We start from the raw sequence: 19,574 nt of genomic DNA, 5'->3' as shown, positions 1-19,574 counted from the left end.
AAATATTTAATATATTGAATTCGTTGTGAATAGTTATAAGATGAAACATAATTATTCATTCTTGAATTTAGTTACCTTATTTTGAATTAAAAAGCTTGATGAGAAATATATACTAAATATTTTATGTATGCATACACTTTTCATGATCTTTTCAATATACAGTACAGAACCCGTTATCCGGAAATCAGAAAACCGGAAAACCAAAAAACCGGAACGAAATTCGATAAATTTTCCCGCCATTTTAAAAAAAGATTTTTTTTTTCTTCATAAGATTTTAGGATTTTTCTTTCTTTTTTGAAAGATGTTTACCATACCATCATTTTAGAAATAATCATTACTGTATTACTTCATTGTTTTTTCTTCTTTTTAAGATTATTTCCAAATATTTTTTTTTAGTTGGGTTTAACAATAAAAAAAACGGCTTTTAGTAGCGATTCAGAAAACCGGAAAAATCAGTTATCCGGAATAGCGATGGTCCCGATCATTCCGGATAATCGGTTCCCTACTGTATTATTGAAAAAAATGAATAACTTTTTTTAAATATTGCTATTTATTTTTCATTGGTATTTGACACGAAAAGTTTATATAAACAACTGAAATATTTAACAGATTATGAATTATTGATTGGATAGAAATATAATTATTACTAGGTTAAAAAAAAAAAAAACTAACTCTCGTAACACCTGTAATCGTTCCTTAGAACACCTTTCACATAGTTGCCAACATGGATAAGTAAAAATCCAGTATATTTTACAAAATAAAATAAATTTCATGATAATAATTGCATAATGTACTAAATATTTTACACATAGGGAATTATAGAGATTTTTATAGACATGAAAATAGAAAAACTGCAATATTATCAGGTTTTATTGATATTAAGCATGCTTGAAATGCTATGTATAATGTTTACTCAAAATTTTGAATATTAATAGGCAGTTAATTCATCAAAGATAGTTAAAAGATTATTTTTAATTAATTAATTCAAAAAGAGAGTTCTGAATAAAAAATAAACTGAACACATTAGGTGGCTGTCTTCTTTTTTCTAATGTTACAATTGAAATCAAACTAGGAGTCAATTACTCAAAGTGTGATGGTATGATTGTAAATTGCAATAAAAATCACTTGATTTTAAGAAAAAAAATCATTGAGTAAATTACCTGATTATTATTTTAAGGAAAAAAATAATTCATTGTTTTAAGTGAAATATATATACATATACACAGGGGTCTGCCCAGACGTTTTGTGAAAGGTCCTGTTTTTGTAAAATTGTGAAAAAATTACTTGTAATTTATGAATATAAAATAAGCCGTAAGTCACATTATTTCAACCAGGGTCCTGCTTTTGCGAATTTGTGCAAATAGGGTCCTGTTACTGCAAAAACCTTTTCAAGGAGTTTTCAAATTATAAATAGATTCAAGATTATGTTCAACACTGTAAAATTATAATTAAAAAAATTACATTTTCAAAAATAAACAGCTATTGCTGCTACTAAACTAGAGATGCAACATACAAATATTTGGTATTTAACCTATAGTGCTGAATGCAGAATATGCATTTCGGATGAATAATGGAAACAAAATCACTCACATTTTTAATAATTTCAATTGACATATTTTAAATAACACAACTTAGTTATGTATCACTTCTAATGTGTGTAAAATATATTAGCTGTCATTTTTTTGCAGACAATTTTCATAAAAAATCTGTATGGGTTTAAAATACTTTTCTCATTAATAAATACCTAATTTCTTCATTTCTGTGAAATTCAACATACCAACGGAACATATTCTTTTTTCGTATAAAGTGTAGGATGTGTACAAGAAAAGTGTCTATATTATAAAATATTTTATTCAAAATGCTATTTTTTTAACATATCATCTTGAAAAAAAACTTTTTTTTTGACAATTTGGCAAGATTTATTATTTATTTTTTAATGCTTTGGTACAAAATTTTGAATCAAAAATCATATATTGACCAACAAAGGAGTAAAATTAAATATTAATACATAGTTGGTTTTTAAAAAATCTTTTTTTAAAATTAAAATATGTTATAAAAGGTTAAAATGAAATAAAAAATATTAGCATTAATGCAACAATTGTAACGATTTGTCGACAAACATTGCTGTTAGCGATTGTAAAAAAATGTGAGATTGGTTGGTTTGCTGAGAAAAAATAATTCACAGATTTCTTTGAATGGGAGTAGAAAAGCTTTCAGAAAAAAAATGCAATACAAAATCTATTATTATTAAATTATAACCAACTAATTTTTGGAGAATTTTATGAAGCTAAAAATATAAAAACATTTTGTCAAAATAGAAAAAAAAATTACCACCAAAGCATCAGAACAAATTTGAGCCATAAATGGATTCAGCCCAAGGACAGAATTTAAAAACAAAAGCTAATATCCTAATCCCTTTTTCCACCTCCACCAGAATCTTATCTAAATTGCACAGTCCCATAGCGGTCAAAGGTTTCTACATTCGTTTGGCAACCTACAATTTTATGTGGCATTCCAGCTTAACACTGTAATGGAGCAAATTTTGATGCAAGCAAAGTATCAAGCATGATGCAAGAAAAGTTGATGATATTTAAACTGTTTGGTGATACATTTCCGTTTAAAAAAATGGGATAATGGACGAAATAATTTAAATTAAGAAAATTAGCAAATAATTTAAATTAGTAAAATTAAAAAAATTATCAAAGAAAAAATTTCCAGCTTTTCTTTAAAATTCCCTGATTTTTCCAGGTTTTTATCTAAATTTCCCTGATATTTCCAGGTTTTTTCCAGTATAAAAAAATTCCCTGATAATTCCAGGTTTTCCAGGTAGGTGGCCACCCTGTAAAATGTTGGAGATACGAAAAGACGTTCTAGAAATTCCCAGCAGTTAACAGAGGCCAGTTGTAACCCAATTCCATCTTTTGACTAGACATGACTGTTTCACAGAACATCTCCTTCGCGTTAGAATCTTTTCAAATCTCGGCTGCCCTCCATAATTGAGATCCAATGAATAGAGGCGTCAAGGTGGATCACTTTAACGTGAGATAACGCGCTTTACTGGCATGCTAGAGAACTTTAAAGACAATGACTTTGGTCACTCCTTTTAATTGTATTTTACTTCTAGATTTATTGTTTTTGCATTTCCTTTTCATATTTGTTGTCAATTAAAACAACTTGCATAAATGTATTTTAAAAAAAAAGAAGAATACACAAACTTAAATTGAAAATGAGGAAGATGTTTGCTAACTTACTCATAGAAAGTATCTCCCTTTTCTTCTCCCTCAAAGGGCAATAAGTCAACAGGGACAAACAGGCATTTCTTTGCCTCCTTCTTGGATTTCTTATTAGAAGACGCTTTAGACATATTCTTTTTCTTCAGGCAGCTTAAGTTCTTTCCCAATTTTATCTCCGTTGAGAAGAAGGGCTTAAACATAATGAATTAAAAGCAGTTAATACCTACTTAGACAAAATACAAATGAATTTTAAGTAGTTATAATGACTACAGCCTTGATAGCAGAATTGAGCGAGTCAATCTGTAGCTTACCTTCATAAAGTCAAATTTGTTTATGATTCCAACATAAAGAGAAAAGGAATATTATAAACAGAGTTCTCCCAAAGAATAAAAAAGGGCAGGGTGCTTTCTCACAGAAAAAGGGCACTTCAAGCTTTGAAAGGGCACCGACTTAATAACGTAAAACATTATCAAAATGTGTAATATCATGTCATAACTGAATTTGATCCTCAACAAGTTTTAAGTTACCGTCCTATACTATTTAATGTGTATATTACAAAAAAAAAAAAATTCGCTCATTATCTAAATAAGAGAAAAATTTGTTGTTTACAAATAATAATTAAAGGCATGCTAAGACACAATATCTGTGCATACGTTTTTTTTCTTCTTTTTTTTTTTAAAGTAAACTAAAAAAAATTTTTTTTGATTAACTTTAAAGATTTTTTTTTCTATAATTCACACTGAAAGTTATTTGAAAATAAACATTTAAAAGTGCATTTAAAATATATATATATTTAAAAAAAAAAATTTAATCACTTAAATGCATTAATAAACCTAAGAAAGTAAATATTTGTAATAGTAATCAAAATTAAACCTTTAAACACAGATAATTTTTTTGTGTAATTATTATTTTTACAGTTAATTCATTTTTCTTAAAAATCGATCAGAATAAAAACAGACAGTGTTTTTAAGGGATGGCAAAAACAAAAAAAAGGGTAGGTAAAAAGGATTTTTACTAAAAGGGTGCATTTATAGGGATCAAAGAGAAGGCAGGGCGGGCTGTCCTTTAAAAAGCGCTTAGGGAGAACACTGTTATAAAAACCAAGTGTAATTTAACTATGCATAACAATTAGTAAAACTTGCAAATATTTGATCGAAAAAATTTATATACAAAAAATTAATGCTAATTTAATTTGACTTTTGCACAACAATGTTTTTAAACAATAGAATAAATCCCAGTACCGAAACTATCAAACCAAAATTTTTTCAGAAATGAAAAAAATAAAATTTTTCATATTTTTGCTTGTTTCTTAAATGTTATTTTAATTTCTAAAAATTACATTAATTGAAAAAAAAAACTGGAATGTCTGAAAATCATTCATTTTCTTTAGCTCAAATACCTGCAGATAAGTTTCAATTTTTAAAACAGTTCATAAAATATTTGTATTTAAAATTTAAAAAAAAAAATCAAAAATGAAAAATATTCTCCAAAGACACTTGTAGAGTTATGGGGTTTCTGCTATCAGGACTACAACTTTGCATAAATTCCTTTTATCAACTTATCACATGATTCAGGGATTTTCATGTAAATAATAATAGAAAAACTTTTAAGTCAAAAAAACTTTTTTGTCTCCCGTAATACTTTAGAGAATTTATAAAATGTATTTTGAAAACAAAGGCCATATATAAATATCTTAGTTTAAATTAAAATAAACTTACATCATTAAATCTACTTTCTTTGTGTCTATCTTTGGTTTTACTATCCTTTTTAGCTTGTTCATCCTTCCTAAAAATAGAAATTTTTTCTAGTAAATAGCATTGAAAATAAATTAACCAAATCATAACATTAATAAATTCATTAGTACATATTTTACATATTTTCTCATTCATTAATTTAACCACCAAGTACCAAGATTTAGCTCTAGCCAAATTTTACAAAATATATAATATGTATAGATTCTGCACGGTCGTATAAGCTAAAGCTCTAGACTAACAATTATGAATACAGGTAAAAAGCTACCAGTATTAAAAATATGGTAGCCACTTTTACATTTCCTAACTTTTCCTCTCTTAGTAATACAGGGTGCATAGCTAAATCTTTCAACAAAAAATAAGCGCCTTTTAAGTACTTTTTAAGGACTTAAAAAATCTTTTTAAACACCATATACATTAACAGAAGGCAAAATAATTGTTCAAGACGTAACATGATCGTGATAACATTTCTAGCTTCTGACAAATCTTTTTCTTGATTATATTATCCACCATAAAAAGAACAAGATTTTTTGGTTCGATATCAGAGGGTAAAAAATTAAGCCTGAAATTGAGAATATCTTGCTTGCAAAATGCAGCAGAGTTGCACATGAGAATGCAATAATCTCATCGAACCCAGCTCAGTAGACGCATATGCGAACTTGCAAGTATTTCATCTAACATGTAAAATGATTGCCGCTTTCATGCGCTATGGACTGACGGCAAGCCGAGATGCATTGTGAAAACGTTAAATATAACAATGTGAAAACCACACTTTGGCACAATACGTGGCGAAAATCAACATGGTTAAGAAAAACAATTTATTTTTCGAGAAGTGAAAATTAAGCACTTTTTAGTAACATCCATTAAAAAAAGCACCTTTAAGAGTTCTTGAAACACGAAAATCGAAAATAAACACCTTTAAGCACTTTGTAAAAACACTACGCACCATGTAATATTAACAAGTTTAAAAAAATTAAGATACTCAACAAAAACAACAATTGGAAATAGAGATTGTATGAAAATAAGAGCAACGTTTACTAAATCGGCAACTAAAACAACGGATATCAGAAGTTTTAAAATATGATATCCATGAAGGTCATCATTGAATGAGAGAAAATGTAAAAATTTATATAGGACAAAGATTTTTTTTTTTTTTGTTAGAAAAGTCCTGTTTTCTAACACATTTCTTTTTTTCAGAGAATGAGACTAGCATAAATTGAAGGCTCCAGAAAAACGAATTGCGCACCAATCACAGTGCTGACGTAAAATATCTTCGCAGTAGATGGATCATGGGTTGGAGTCCTCTTGCCGTCAGGCTAACCGTGGAAGGTTTATGTGATTTTCCTCTCCATGTAACGCAAATGCAGGTTAGTTCCATCAAAAAGTCCTCCACGAAGGCAAATTTCTCCCAATACTTGATCCAGAAATTCCCCTGTCTTCTGGATTGGTTTCAAAATTACAAGGCTATGGAGTTAAACATCAGTAGTTGTAAACCCTAAATTGGGTCGGCTGTTCAACGACAGTTATAAAATAAAACAAGTCATGGTGTGAGTATAGGCTATTTTGATATTTCATAGTTTATTTTTAAAGTTATTTATAAAGCATTTATTTCATAGTTTATTTTATTTTTATAGTTAAAAATAAAAGCCCCACAGTTACAAAGTATTATTTTATAACTGCATGGCTTGTATTTATTTTTTTTAACTTTTTTGAGGAATGAAATGGCCTTGTAAAGCTCCTCTTCCTGGATATTTTTGAAAGAAAAGATATTTGTTGGCTCGATAGTCCAACCAGATCTCCAGACTTCATTCTATGGAGCATTCTGGAGAAAAAAATTGCCAATTAGAAACCCTCTTTACCAACTATCCAGGGCCTGATAAAAAGCTCATGAATTCTGATTTTATAATTCCTGAAATTGATGTGTGTTACACAATAGCATGGGAAACAGTTGGTGTTATTTTGTTTCATAACCTATCTTCATTTAAATCAGCCTGCAGATTCTAGAGAACATTTTATGAAATTTGGAAATGCTCATAACAATAAAATTAGTGCAGTTTTTTAAATGTTTTAAAAGATTCTGTAACTATATAGTACATAAGCTAAAAATACTATAGAAAGAATTTCGTGATTTTTTTTAGAGTCAAATATTTCAGTTACATTCAATTTAAAATTATGGAGAAAAACACTTGGAATACAATTTTGTTTATTTTTTTTTTAGACAAACTGTGGATACTAGCAGGGGGGGGGGAGAAGTCTAGTACATTGTAAACAAATATTCTAATACAAAATTGGTAAATTTACTTGTTTTTCACCAAGTTTTGGTACAACTGTGTGGCTAAATTATAAAGAAACTCCACCTGAAAAACAAAGTTTGAAATTACTGGAAGCATAAATGATTAACTTTATCAATGTTTAAAATAAGAGTATCACATTAGGGATTTGAAAATATGCATAATATACACAAATTGCTTGAATGCAGTTCGTGGAAAATTTATAGCATCGCAGAAAATTTCTGAGTATTAATTTTAATTGCAAATTCTTTTTTAAAAAAAATCTTTAATACCCTGCAGTAAATATTTTTCCCCATCGCAGAAAAACAATAAGATAACACAATAACTAGTTTTATCTTATAATGTCAAAAAACTGCTTCTTTAAAACAAGAAAGGTCCCAAAATTTTTATTTTTTCAGCTGAATACAAATTTAAAAATTATTTAACATAATTTCTTTAAAAACACTAAGGAAGATCCGGAAATTTTATTCTAAGTTCCAGGTTTTTAACAAAAATTTTCATTTTTTCCTCAGTTTTTTAAACTAATTCTTGATTTAGGTGTATGAACCCTGAAACATTACAGACTAAAGAATTCAATTTTAATCACAGAAACATATGACATTTATTAGAAAATAATTGAAAAATCATGCATATTCAGGGTATCTGCTACATTTTTGATTTTCAAATCCATGACTTTTCATGATTTTCCATGACTAATTCCAAGAATTTTTCATGACTTTACAAAGTTACTATTTTCTCCGACAAAAACACAACAATAAATTTAAAACAGCATTAGAATAATTGAAATGATAGTTATAATCAAAACTGTTATACTCTGCATCTTCATATTTATAGATTTTAATTAAAAAAGAGTTGAAACAATAAAATAGCTGGAAAAAAATACAAAATCAAAACATTTTCTTCTCTTTTTTTTGTAGCATTATACTCTTAAGATACTTTTCTAGTTCATCAGAAAGGAAAGAAATACTCCTGATTTTTTCAGTTCTCATTTCGGAAGGAAAAAAAAAATTTCGCCTATGACTGGCTTGCTTAACTAGAATTTTATATAGATAAAATAAAAAAATAAATAATAATAAAAATTAGAAATGAAGTTTTCCTTTAATTTTTTGAAAGAACACCATAATTTTTAACGAACACGAAAAAAACATTTTATATTTTAATAAAATATGACTTGACTGGGGATTTCGTTAGAAATTCAGATGTTCAGAACACCATGAAATTGGGGGGGGGGGTGATTCCATTTTAAAAACTAGATTTTTTTGGCAACCTAAATCCATGAGTTCCCATGATTTTTTTAAAAAAATAGTTAAAATCATGACATTACAAGACAAATTTTGTTCAATACCAAAATTCATGAATTTCCATGATTTTTCATGACTTTCCAGGTGCGTGGATAGCCTGTATATTTTAAATGTAAAGCACTACAAAATTAAAATTTGAACCAGTAACTTAAAGAAACATATTAGTAATTATTTATTTACTTATTTTCAAAAATGTTTTTTAAAAAGTATCGAAAAACATCCTTTATTAATCTTCCGTTTACCTTTGATACCATAATAAACGGTGTCGGCAAAATTAAATTTATTTAAAAAAAGTTTATAAAAAATCAACAGGTAAAAGTTTAATTAATAAAACTGTTTAAATTTTTATAACCCTAAAAACTCTTTGATTTTCTAACGATGAGAAATATAAATAAAAAGACAAATACCTTCCGGCCATAAATACTACTACTTCCTTGGATTACAAGAGCGGCTGCATTAAAATTAGCTGGAACATTTCCTTGCACAAACTATAACAAACAAAAAAATAGAACAAAATCGTAAGTATTAGTATAAAGTATTTCTGAACAAACATATAAGTATCACTACAATAACAATTTTGAAAATATTGTTTTGGATTATATTATCAAATATCTTTTAAAATTTTCTTTGCAGTCAAAGAAACATCAGTTAAAAACATTCTTAATTACCATACCTACACAGAATAATATATATTTTTTAAAAAAAAGGAATTTCAGTTAGCACTTAGCAGGTAGTCAGTCTATATAAAGATCATTAACTTTAACTACAGATAATTAAGTTTCTTTTTTCAGACACACCATAATTATGTATAGTTAAGGTTTTCTTTTTTTATTCCTATGGAGAACTCTGCAAATTTAACTATCAAGTTTTATGTCATTAAAAAAAATCCAAAATATTTTAGTAGATTTTTTACAACAAAATTATTTCTGCTTGCATTAATAAAAAATGGAATAATATTACAGATTTTGAACTGTATAAATGAACATCTTTCCAATGTCCTATATATTTATTTTATGTATTCATTTTCTTTTCATGAACATCTATTCTAATCTAAGAGTTTATTTTGATCATCTCTGCGCATCAGTGGTATGAAGACAACAATATAATGAAGATAAATATATAAAGAAATAAATTTGATGAAAGAGACTTACATTATTTATATAGGAAGAGAGCAATTGTGCAACATCTATTTGAAATGACTTTTCTGCATCTTTAACAGGCTGCAGCAAATCGTGATAATATTCTTCAATAGGAGGGGCCATTCTGAATACATAGAAAAGCAAATTAAGCTTGGAATATAATTAAAATTTTTTTAAAAAAAACATTCATTACAAACTAAAAAAATTTAAATGAATAAGAAATTTAAAAATGCATTTCCAATTGTATGCTTTATCATATTAATCAGTGTTCTTCCTTTCAGCATTTTTATAAGGGCAGCACACTACTCTGCCTGCCTTTTGATCCTTATAAATGCCCCCTCTTTACCTTTTTTTGAAAAAATAGGCCACCATACCAACACTGCCTTTTTTATTCATGTTCCATTCTTAAGAAAAATGAACTGTTAAAATAATAATTACACATAAAAATTATCTGTATTTATAGATTTAATTCTGATTACTACTACAAATATTCACTTAGTTAGGATTAATCTCAACTGGTTAAATTTTTATAAGGTAATCGTTCTTAAAGGGGATATATTAATACATTTTCAGGGGTCTGTCTAGGTTTTTCTGAGAGGTACCTTATTTTGTGAAAATTTAGACATAATTTGTGAAAATTAAAAATTTTTATTAAAAAATCAACACAAAAATATGGTAAAAACAAGGATTTATCCTTTATTACAAAACACAAAAATAAAATTTTAAGAAAAAGTATTTTGTGAAAATACCATTTTTCCTAAAGTTGAATTTGAGAAGGTAACACTAAACGGTAGTAAATTTGGCTTGGACAGACCCCTGATTTTTAAATGATTTCAAAATTATTCTTTAAATAAATACCTTATTCTTAAAAATATGCACCTTCAAATGGTCATTTTCAATATAAATTATAGAAAGAAATTTTTTAAGCAGTTTATTGAAAATTATTTTTCTAGTTTACTTTTTTTTTTTTAAAAATAAATAAAATGTATGCACAGAGATTGTCTCTTAGCATACCTTTAATTTTTATTTATAAACAAACAATTTCTCTCTTATTTAGATAATGAGCAAAATAAACTTTTTGAAATATACACATAAAATTGTACAAGAGGGTAATTTGAAACTTGTTTAGGATCAAATTCAGTTAATACATGATTATTACACATTTTGATACATTTTTACGGTTTTAAGTGATTGCCCTTTTAAAACACAAAGAACCTGTGGAAGCAACCTGCTCTCTTTTATTCCTTAGGCAGGGGTCTGTCTAGGTTTTTCTGAGAGGTACCTATTTTGCGAAAATTCAGACAGAATTTGTGAAAAATTAAAAATAATAAAAAAAATCAACACAAAAATATGGTAAAAATAAGGATTTATCGTTTCTTAAGGGATGCAAAAATAAAATTTCAAGAATAAGTATTTTGTGAAACTACCGTTTTTCCTAAAGTTGAATTTGTGAAGGTACCGCTAAATGGTAGTAAATTCGGCCTGGACAGACCCCTGTTAGGAGAACTCTGTATTAATGATATGGCTATACAATATTAAAAAAATAGTGTCAGAATATTATGTTAAAGCATTTTAAGTACAAAGATTTCCCAAAGTGGCAGGGATTGAAGTGTGTGCATAGAAAAGCTATGAACATAGGGTGCCAAAACTAGACAGAATAGAGACAATTAACATGCTATATTATTAGTGGTTGTTTTATTGATTCCCTAATATAGATATGGAATCCATTGTAAATTGTACAACAGAGTTGGGGAACATTTCCACATCAGCAACTATTCAAGCCAACTATAATTGCCAAGTTGTCAAACAATTTTTACAATTGACAAATTAAAAAATAAATGTGAGTAGGTTTGGCTAAGGTGACAACAAGTTTTACCCTTGAAGTTAAGGCCCATTTTTCTTCTTTTTAGTTTTTTGCATGTTACTGGTCAGTTGTTGTCAAAATTTAGCAAAGGTATCTATATGGATATTTTAACATTATTATTATTTGCATTATAAGAGTGTGACTGATCAAATAAGCATTTAATCAGAGAAACAGGGGATATTTCAGCAGCAAGATCTACAATGGTTAAATGGAATTTTTAAAAAAAGAAAAAAACTGTTCTTTTTCATTTTACAGACGAAAGTAAATACAACTATTTAATTTATCTGTTTATTTATTTTCATTATTTTCAAAAAAAATATTAATTTACTAGCACAGTTACTTTACATTAGTAACTTTATCGCTTTCGCCGGCAAAATGAAAAAGTACCAAAAAAACATGTACTTTCGAGTTGTTCCCCTTCTGTGATGTTTTTTCTTTTAGTATCTCGCAGATCACTGCCTAAAAATCACCAAGACTTTTAGATTATTTAGGTGCCGATCACGCTATAGATATCTTCCTTGGTCTGTGTTAAACTTGCATTTAAAAAAAAAAAACATGCAGAAATTGACCCAGAGGTGGCTACAAGTTATATCTTTGAGTTGGTCCTCTTTTGTGATTTTTTTTTTTTAATTCCTTACATGCCACTGTCTGGAGGTTGCCAAAACTTGACAATTATTCTGCCAAAGATCACAACACAAAAATCCTCCTAGTTTAACAGATTTTGAATAACTTGAATGTTGTTAGATTTTTTGCCAAGAATTACTCAAAGTGACAATTACTAGTAAAAAGTATTTAAGTACTCCTGTTTAAAAATTTTATCTTTACCTTTTTCTTAAACATAATATTCAATTTAAACACAATCAATTACATTTAAAGTTTTTAAAAATCTGTCATTTCCAATCGCTAATTCCTCTAACAAAAATAACTATTGAAAATTCCATCAATCTTACGAAATTGTTAGTTATTGGCTTTTGGTGGAAGAAAAGTGCTACGTAGAAAAAGGGATATGAATTATTTTTATATTGTATAGGTACTAGTGTAGAATTGAGAACCTCTTGGTTTGGTGACAAATTTCAATTGTACAATATTGCTGAATACCTGTTTTTGGTTAATCATGATATTATTTGCCCCGGTGGCAGAATTTTTTCGGGCTTTCTGCAACAAAACTCTCTAGCACTAATATCTTTCTGCAATGTACATTCAATAATACCAAAGATGAATGTTACTAATTAAAGGTAATTAAAACGCTGTGTTTACAAAAACAAAACAATCTATGGGCAATATTCTAATATTATGGGCAATATTCTCACATACTGTTGGTGGGCGCACTAATTATTTCCTTTATCGCATTTTGCAAATCATCATCACATTAAAAAAATAATTCAACATAATGAAATCTGTAGCAGTAATAAACGAAAAACAGATCGACGATGAAATCACGCGAATCGGACTCTTCAGAAAGGTGTTAATCAAATGCAATGTTTTATTTTTAGATTTGATTGTTGTAGAAAATATCACCGTATGAAAAATATCGGGTTTTAAGAACAGTGTGGAAATCAAAAGCAATAAATGCCCAGAAAATTGATAAAATGATTGCCTTAAAAAGTAAATGATCAAATGCGCAATTCGAATTTCCCATATCACCTACCTGAAATACATTCGGACATCTAAACGCCATGTGAAAATCAATGTCAATAACTGATGAAAATACAATCAAAATGGATTAACGATAACGGCATTAATTGAGGGCTTCAAAAAGTGATTATTTAAATGCGCGATTCGAATTTTGCGTGGAAATTTCTGATGAAAAACAAACCGAATTTTTTTACTTCTCAAAAGAAAAATCTTTCTGCAAGAACTCTGTAAAGTTCTGCGACAATGTCGCCGCGATTCTGCCACAGGGTTATTTGCTTTGTTTGATGTCACTTTCAGGTTACTACCACAATTTTTGCATTGTTGTGTGATTGGTTCTTGGTTTATTTTTATAACTATCAATTTAATTTCAAACTTAGGGAAGATTTCTGCATCGTGATCTGAGACAGAATAATCGCAAAGTCTTGATCCAGCAGAAAACTAAAACAAAACAAAAACCACAGAAGGGGACTAACTTGAAGCGTATAACTCGTAGTCACCCTCAGGCAAACATCTACACATTATTTTTTTTTTAAAATTTGATAACAATGAAATCTATTTGTCATCTTGGCGATGTAGTTGGTGCAACAGATAACGATCCAAAAATATCTTTCAAATTTTGACCTTTGTTATTCTTCGACAATTAGTTGCTCATTTGTTGTTGTTCCTATAACCAACTTTGTCTTTTATGTCTACAGAAAAAAAAATACATAGTTTTTTCTTTTCAAACCGCAGAAAATTGGTAAGAAAGCCATTATTGACTTGCATGAAATTTTGATTAGTTCTCATTATTTCTGTCTTGTTTGTATGCACTTGGTTGAACGAAATGAACAAGCAAATGACTACAAATGAGTTAGTTGTGAGAAAAGTATAAATGCCTATTGTTAGAAACAGTACCTCAGAAATGATATGTGCATTTAAAGAGAGTATGAAGTTGGTATAACTCTTATGAATGAGGTAAATATGAGAACACTCTGGTTTCTGTAAAGAAGAATGCATTGATGTAAGAGTAAAATGATAAAAAGTCTAGGTATAGATTCAGAAAGTAATAAAAGCAAGTTCAGAAAGGGAAAATATAATATTGGTAGATGAGTGAATGAGTGTTTCGTGATGTTGAAGGAGTGGTGAATGCCCTCCCTGGGCAGAATCTCTCCAGCATTAATATCTTTATGCAAGATACTTTTAAAAATAACAAATATACATGTTACTCATTTAAAGTAACAAAAGCGCCAACTTCAAAAAAAAAAAAAAAAAAAAGTTTTCAGAAAAAATATTGTAATTTTTAAAATTGAATACGTACCTAATATATTTTATTCCATTATTATGAGCTATATTTTCGCATTTCGCAGGGAGAAAATACACTAACTTATTCTTTTTCATTCTTTGTAAGTCATCATCAAATTTAAAAACAAATTAAAAATAATGAAATCCATAGCAGTAACTAACGAAAAACAAAAGATTGACAGCGAAATCACGCCAAATCGAACTCCTTAAAAAAGGGGGGGGGTTCCAAATGCGTGTTTTCATTTCAAGATTCAGCTGTTGTAATAAATAATATCAGATCAAAAATATTGGATTTTAAAAACTACCCAGAAATTAATAGCAATAACTGCAACAAAAAAAGAACGAATATTTCTGCAGGAAAAAAAAACCAAACTTTTTATTTCATTATTCTCAAATGAAAATAGAAAAATTACAAGCCTTTTTTTCCGCTCCGATGCGCAAGAATGGCATATAATTTTGAGTATAATTCTGAAGAGAAGTCAGTAGCTTCATGACACCACGATTCTGCACACGGGGGTGAATGTTAGAGGATATCTCCGTATCATGATCTGCCACGTCAACTACAATAGCAAAACTGATTTTATGAGCAGGGTTTTTGACCCACCCACTAACCCAAAAAAATCCGGGTGGGCTTTCTTAAAAAACTAAAAAACAATAAAACTCGGGCTAAAATGGGTGATTTATAAACATAATCAAAATAGATTAATAATGAATAAGATAAAAGAGAAATAAATTTCCTATTTATATTGATTCTAAAATTCCAAATCAAAACTAGAGTAAGAGTAATTCTTAAAACTACTAAGAAAATTGTTTAAGAAATGGTAGTTCTCTAGTTAGTTGGCCTGCAAGAGGCATACTTTTTTTACACAAGGAAAGAATTAATTTAATAAAAATTAAATTAATAAAAATTAATTTAAGTCTTTTATTAATACATACTGTGAAAAGATGGTACTATATTAAAATATTTATTATTTTAATTCATAACTTTATGATTTTTGCATAAAAGTTTTCCTTTTATTAAAATTGTTCTCTTTTGAATTAAAAATTAAATCTAAAAAGTGTTAAACTAAGTAATATCTTAAAAAGCCCTAAATAGCACAAAACCCAATCAGGTTGGGGTTTTTTTTTTAAAAAAAAACAGGTTTTTTAGACCCTGTTTATGAGAGAGAAAAAAATTTTCTTTTAAAAAAAAAGTTGGAGGGTTGTCCTGCAGTTAGCTATGAGTTATACCCTTGAGTTGGTCAGTCTGTATTGTTTTTTGTCAGTTTCTCCTGGGAGGCTACCTGGATCATTCTGCCACTAATCAGAAATGGAAATCTTTCTCTCATTCCTATAGACTTGAGGGCATACAGAGCCAAATATAATGAGAATTTTACAAGCAAACTGCTTGCCAGTCATACAAAAAAAAATTTTGATTCTTATTTTTCTGAACAGTAAATGTAACAGAAAATGTTCCGGAACAAACAGTAAATGTTCCATTCGAAGAGTTTATGCAATGCATAAAATATTCGTATGCGCCAGACTCTTCTGGAGATGCTGAAGAGAAATTTGAATGAAAGTCACAGATAAGAGTTATTTTTATTTGCTTTTTTAAATTAAGCTTTGTGTTTATGATATTTGTGTTATGAAAACAAAATTACAATTTTTTAGCTAATTAAAAGGATGTTATATTAAAATACATATTAAATGTTTTAAATATTCATTTTTAACATAAAATGTTTTCATGAGTTTCAGCTGTTTCAAAAAGAATTGTAAAAGGTATAACAAAAATCTATTGTTTTTTGGCGCCGACTTTCGCATCAAATATGAGAAGGCCACCCTAATGTAAATTGTGTTATTTGAACGAATAAAATGACCTCATTATAAACATTTAGTATTCAAAATACAAATTTCCTTCCAGAGACTAAGTTGATAAAATAGCAAAAACTAATTGTTTTAAAGTATATCAGAATTTCATTTGCAGTTCTTATAAATTCTTCTATTCTTATAAAGATACATTCATACCTTATTTGATTTAAATAATTAAGATGATCCAAATAGTCACATTCTATTTATTCTGTTTTTAAAAGATCAACCATATCATAACATAAACATACACAACAAAGCGCGCGATTGAACAAGACTATAAAGGTGAAAAATCAATCTACTCGTCAGCTTGACATCGTTTTTAAAGTTTAAAAACTGAAACTTACGCTTTATTTTAGTGCAATACCATAAGCAGAAAAACCGTTTACGTTTATTCCGATCTAAAAGTTGAAACAGTTTTTCATTTAACTACCGTTTCTTAAAATCGTTACGATGTAAGCTGTTGCCATTTTGAAACAAATGTTAAAATGAAATGTAGGACAGATTGGCGCTGCCGAGTGAAAACGATTAAAAAGAAATTTGATTGAAGGATGTTCATTTTCACTGGTTGGGATTACTCCAATCAACATTGATAAAATACACAGAGCAAAGGGCGCGAGGCTTCTTAACATTTAATCATTATTTTTTGTTAGAGCCCCTGAATGATAGTATAGGAGCCTTATTTTTTGTTGTAGCTATTTACGTCACACTAGCATTTTTTATTTGCTTTATTAAATTTAATGCACACGTTTAAAATGAAAACAATGATATCTAAATTTCCTTAACTGCTCGAAATTTCGATTTATAATTTTAAAAAGTAGCTTCGGCTTTGATTTAAAGGCCTTATTAATTAAAAATTTAAGAGCCTTATTAATTGAAAATTTAGAAGCTCTTATTATCAGCGCATAATAATAAGAAAAATCAAGAAGCGAAAATTAGAAACAAGTATGATCAATAAACAATAAAATCATAAGCTAACTAAATTAATGAAGTTGGTGTATGAAATATAATATTACCAATTAAACATATTCCACAATGAGGGGAAATATGGGAAATTAGATCTTACGGGTGGTTTGGACAATTCTTTTTCTTTTTTTCATAATTAAACATATGTTTACTAGATTGTAACGCTGTTTTAAGCAGAATCACATATTGTTTCTGTCCATTAGCAGCTTCTGAGTAAAATGAAAATAAAATCACATCTTATTTTGATAAAGTGCGCACTTGGCGTAGGCACCTTCTTTGGACTTCATCACACTTCTCGACTGTGTTCACGAGTAACAGTAAACAGTGCGCATGCGTCGTCATTGCATGCGTTGCTATGGCGACCGCTGCTGCTTGATAATTTTTTCAGAATTCTTTTTCTCATTTTTAATTTTGTCATGCATTAAGTTGGTGAGTTTTTATATTCTTTATATGATTAACTAATTCAAAAATGCTGTCTTGGGGGCTATTTTAATATATATATATATATATATATATATATATATATATATATATATATATATATATATATATATATATATATATATATATATATATATATATATATATATATATATATATATATATATATATATATATATATATATATATATATATATATATATATATATATATATATATATATATATATATATATATATATATATATATATATTAGGAAGCATTAAATGAATTTCCTTAATGCGTAGGGTTACAAGGTATGCGACGATTGAGCCTTTTTACCTCATTTTCTGTTAGCATTTAAAGCAGGAGCAATTGTTTTTGCGTGACTCTTGCTGTATGATGTGTTCCGTGTAAGATGTGCCGGAACCATCCGGAGTTTTGTCCACCCCCCCAACCCTTGTGGAGAGTGGATGTGAAATGTTAATTACCTACCCGTAAATAAATGAAATGAAATGTGAATGTGAAATTACCAGCCTACCAGTAAATAAAACTAATGAAGGAATAATTGGTTCACGACTGGAAAACATTCCATAGGCAAACCATTCCTACCTTTGCAACAGATGAATTGCAAACTAATAACATAAGGAATACAGCGTAAAGGTAATAATTTTAAAATTAGTGTATGTCCCTTTTTGTGCATTCTGAAGTTGGGACATTTTTTTCTAAAATCCCTTTTTATGACTGCTCACATACCTTCGATCTTATTGACCAGAAGCAAAAGTAATCTTACCAACCGGTATCCAACGTAGAATTGACGGAGCTCTGACACTACAATTAAACATTTAAAAATAACGCTAATATCTAAACCAATCAAAATCACGATTGGGTTTCAACATCGCCCAGCTTGGCGATCAACCGCGGTCACAATTTGGCGAGAATCACAAGGCACCCTCAAATATATATAGTCTACCCTTTTTTTTTAAATTTTACATGCATATTTTTGCAACTAAAAGAATAATTTTCGAAAAAGATAGCTTTTTTTTAATGTACACCCAAACACACACATGTACACACAAACTTGCTTATAACGAACCCTAATTAACGAGAAGCCGGATTAAAAGAACAAATCGGAAATACTTGGTTGGTACAATGTCATATCTATTGGAGCATAGCTCGTTTTTAATGAGCAAAACCTGGTTTTAGCGAGTCATATTTTTGTGATCGACATAATTTCTACTTATCCAGCTCAGCTAATCTCTTTTTTGAAAAATTCCTTTTTGATGTAGATTTCGGGTAAACGAATACCTTTTTGATGACGACGATGTTTTTCGGGCCATGAATCTTATCCCAAAAAATATCAGACAACAACGAGACAGTTCGAAACAAATTAACTCATTTCTCTCGTACTGTGCAAAAATGGGTTATTACCATATTTCTAATTTAATAAGTGTGTAGGCCTGTTGGCTGGGCGCTAGACTCACGTTTGTTAGAACGGGATTTCGAATCCAGTCGGCCGAAGACTCCCCACGTGGCAAATGATGACTGGTGCACGTTAAATCTGTCGGGTCACAAAGTTCTCCATGTTACCATAACATATCAACGTATAGGTGTGGCGGAAGTCGAATTTTTGGCCATAGATGGAGCCACTGGAAAACAAGAACAATTGCACCCCTTGCCTTAATGACTTACGACAGTGTGAACTTTTATAATTTTTTTAAGCACCCGTTTTTATACGGGCACTCGGTTGTAACAAGCAATTATTGTGGTCATCTTTGTGCTCATGATAAGCAAAATAGACAGTAACTACATAATTCATAAATTAATATCCCTTTTTTAAAAAAATAT

The 19,574-nt window shown here is 28.8% G+C and overlaps 1 protein-coding gene across 6 annotated transcripts in view; it reads right to left on the bottom strand.

Annotated features, from left to right (window-relative positions):
- Cap-H2 (Chromosome associated protein H2) overlaps window positions 1-19,574 on the bottom strand; it is a 50,652-nt gene that overhangs the window by 20,469 nt on the left and 10,609 nt on the right. For 3 of the 6 annotated variants that reach the window (XM_043043757.3, XM_043043758.3, XM_071187187.2), the window contains 5 exons: window positions 9,728-9,839; window positions 8,984-9,064; window positions 7,286-7,341; window positions 4,952-5,018; window positions 3,252-3,424 (listed from right to left, as the gene is read on the bottom strand). In XM_043043757.3, the coding sequence (XP_042899691.2) occupies window positions 3,252-3,424; window positions 4,952-5,018; window positions 7,286-7,341; window positions 8,984-9,064; window positions 9,728-9,839 (489 nt within the window). Of the gene's footprint in view, window positions 1-3,251; window positions 3,425-4,951; window positions 5,019-7,285; window positions 7,342-8,983; window positions 9,065-9,727; window positions 9,840-16,499; window positions 16,819-19,574 lie in introns of those variants that run through there. The other 3 variants (XM_043043759.3, XM_071187188.2, XM_043043760.3) reach the window with 3 other exon arrangements.

The sequence above is a fragment of the Parasteatoda tepidariorum genome, chromosome 9 (genome assembly GCF_982258835.1).
Source record: "Parasteatoda tepidariorum strain Cologne lab strain chromosome 9, Ptep-v5.0, whole genome shotgun sequence".
In the NCBI taxonomy this organism is placed as follows: Eukaryota; Metazoa; Arthropoda; class Arachnida; order Araneae; family Theridiidae; genus Parasteatoda; species Parasteatoda tepidariorum.
This window is presented reverse-complemented; position numbering and strand designations above follow the sequence as displayed.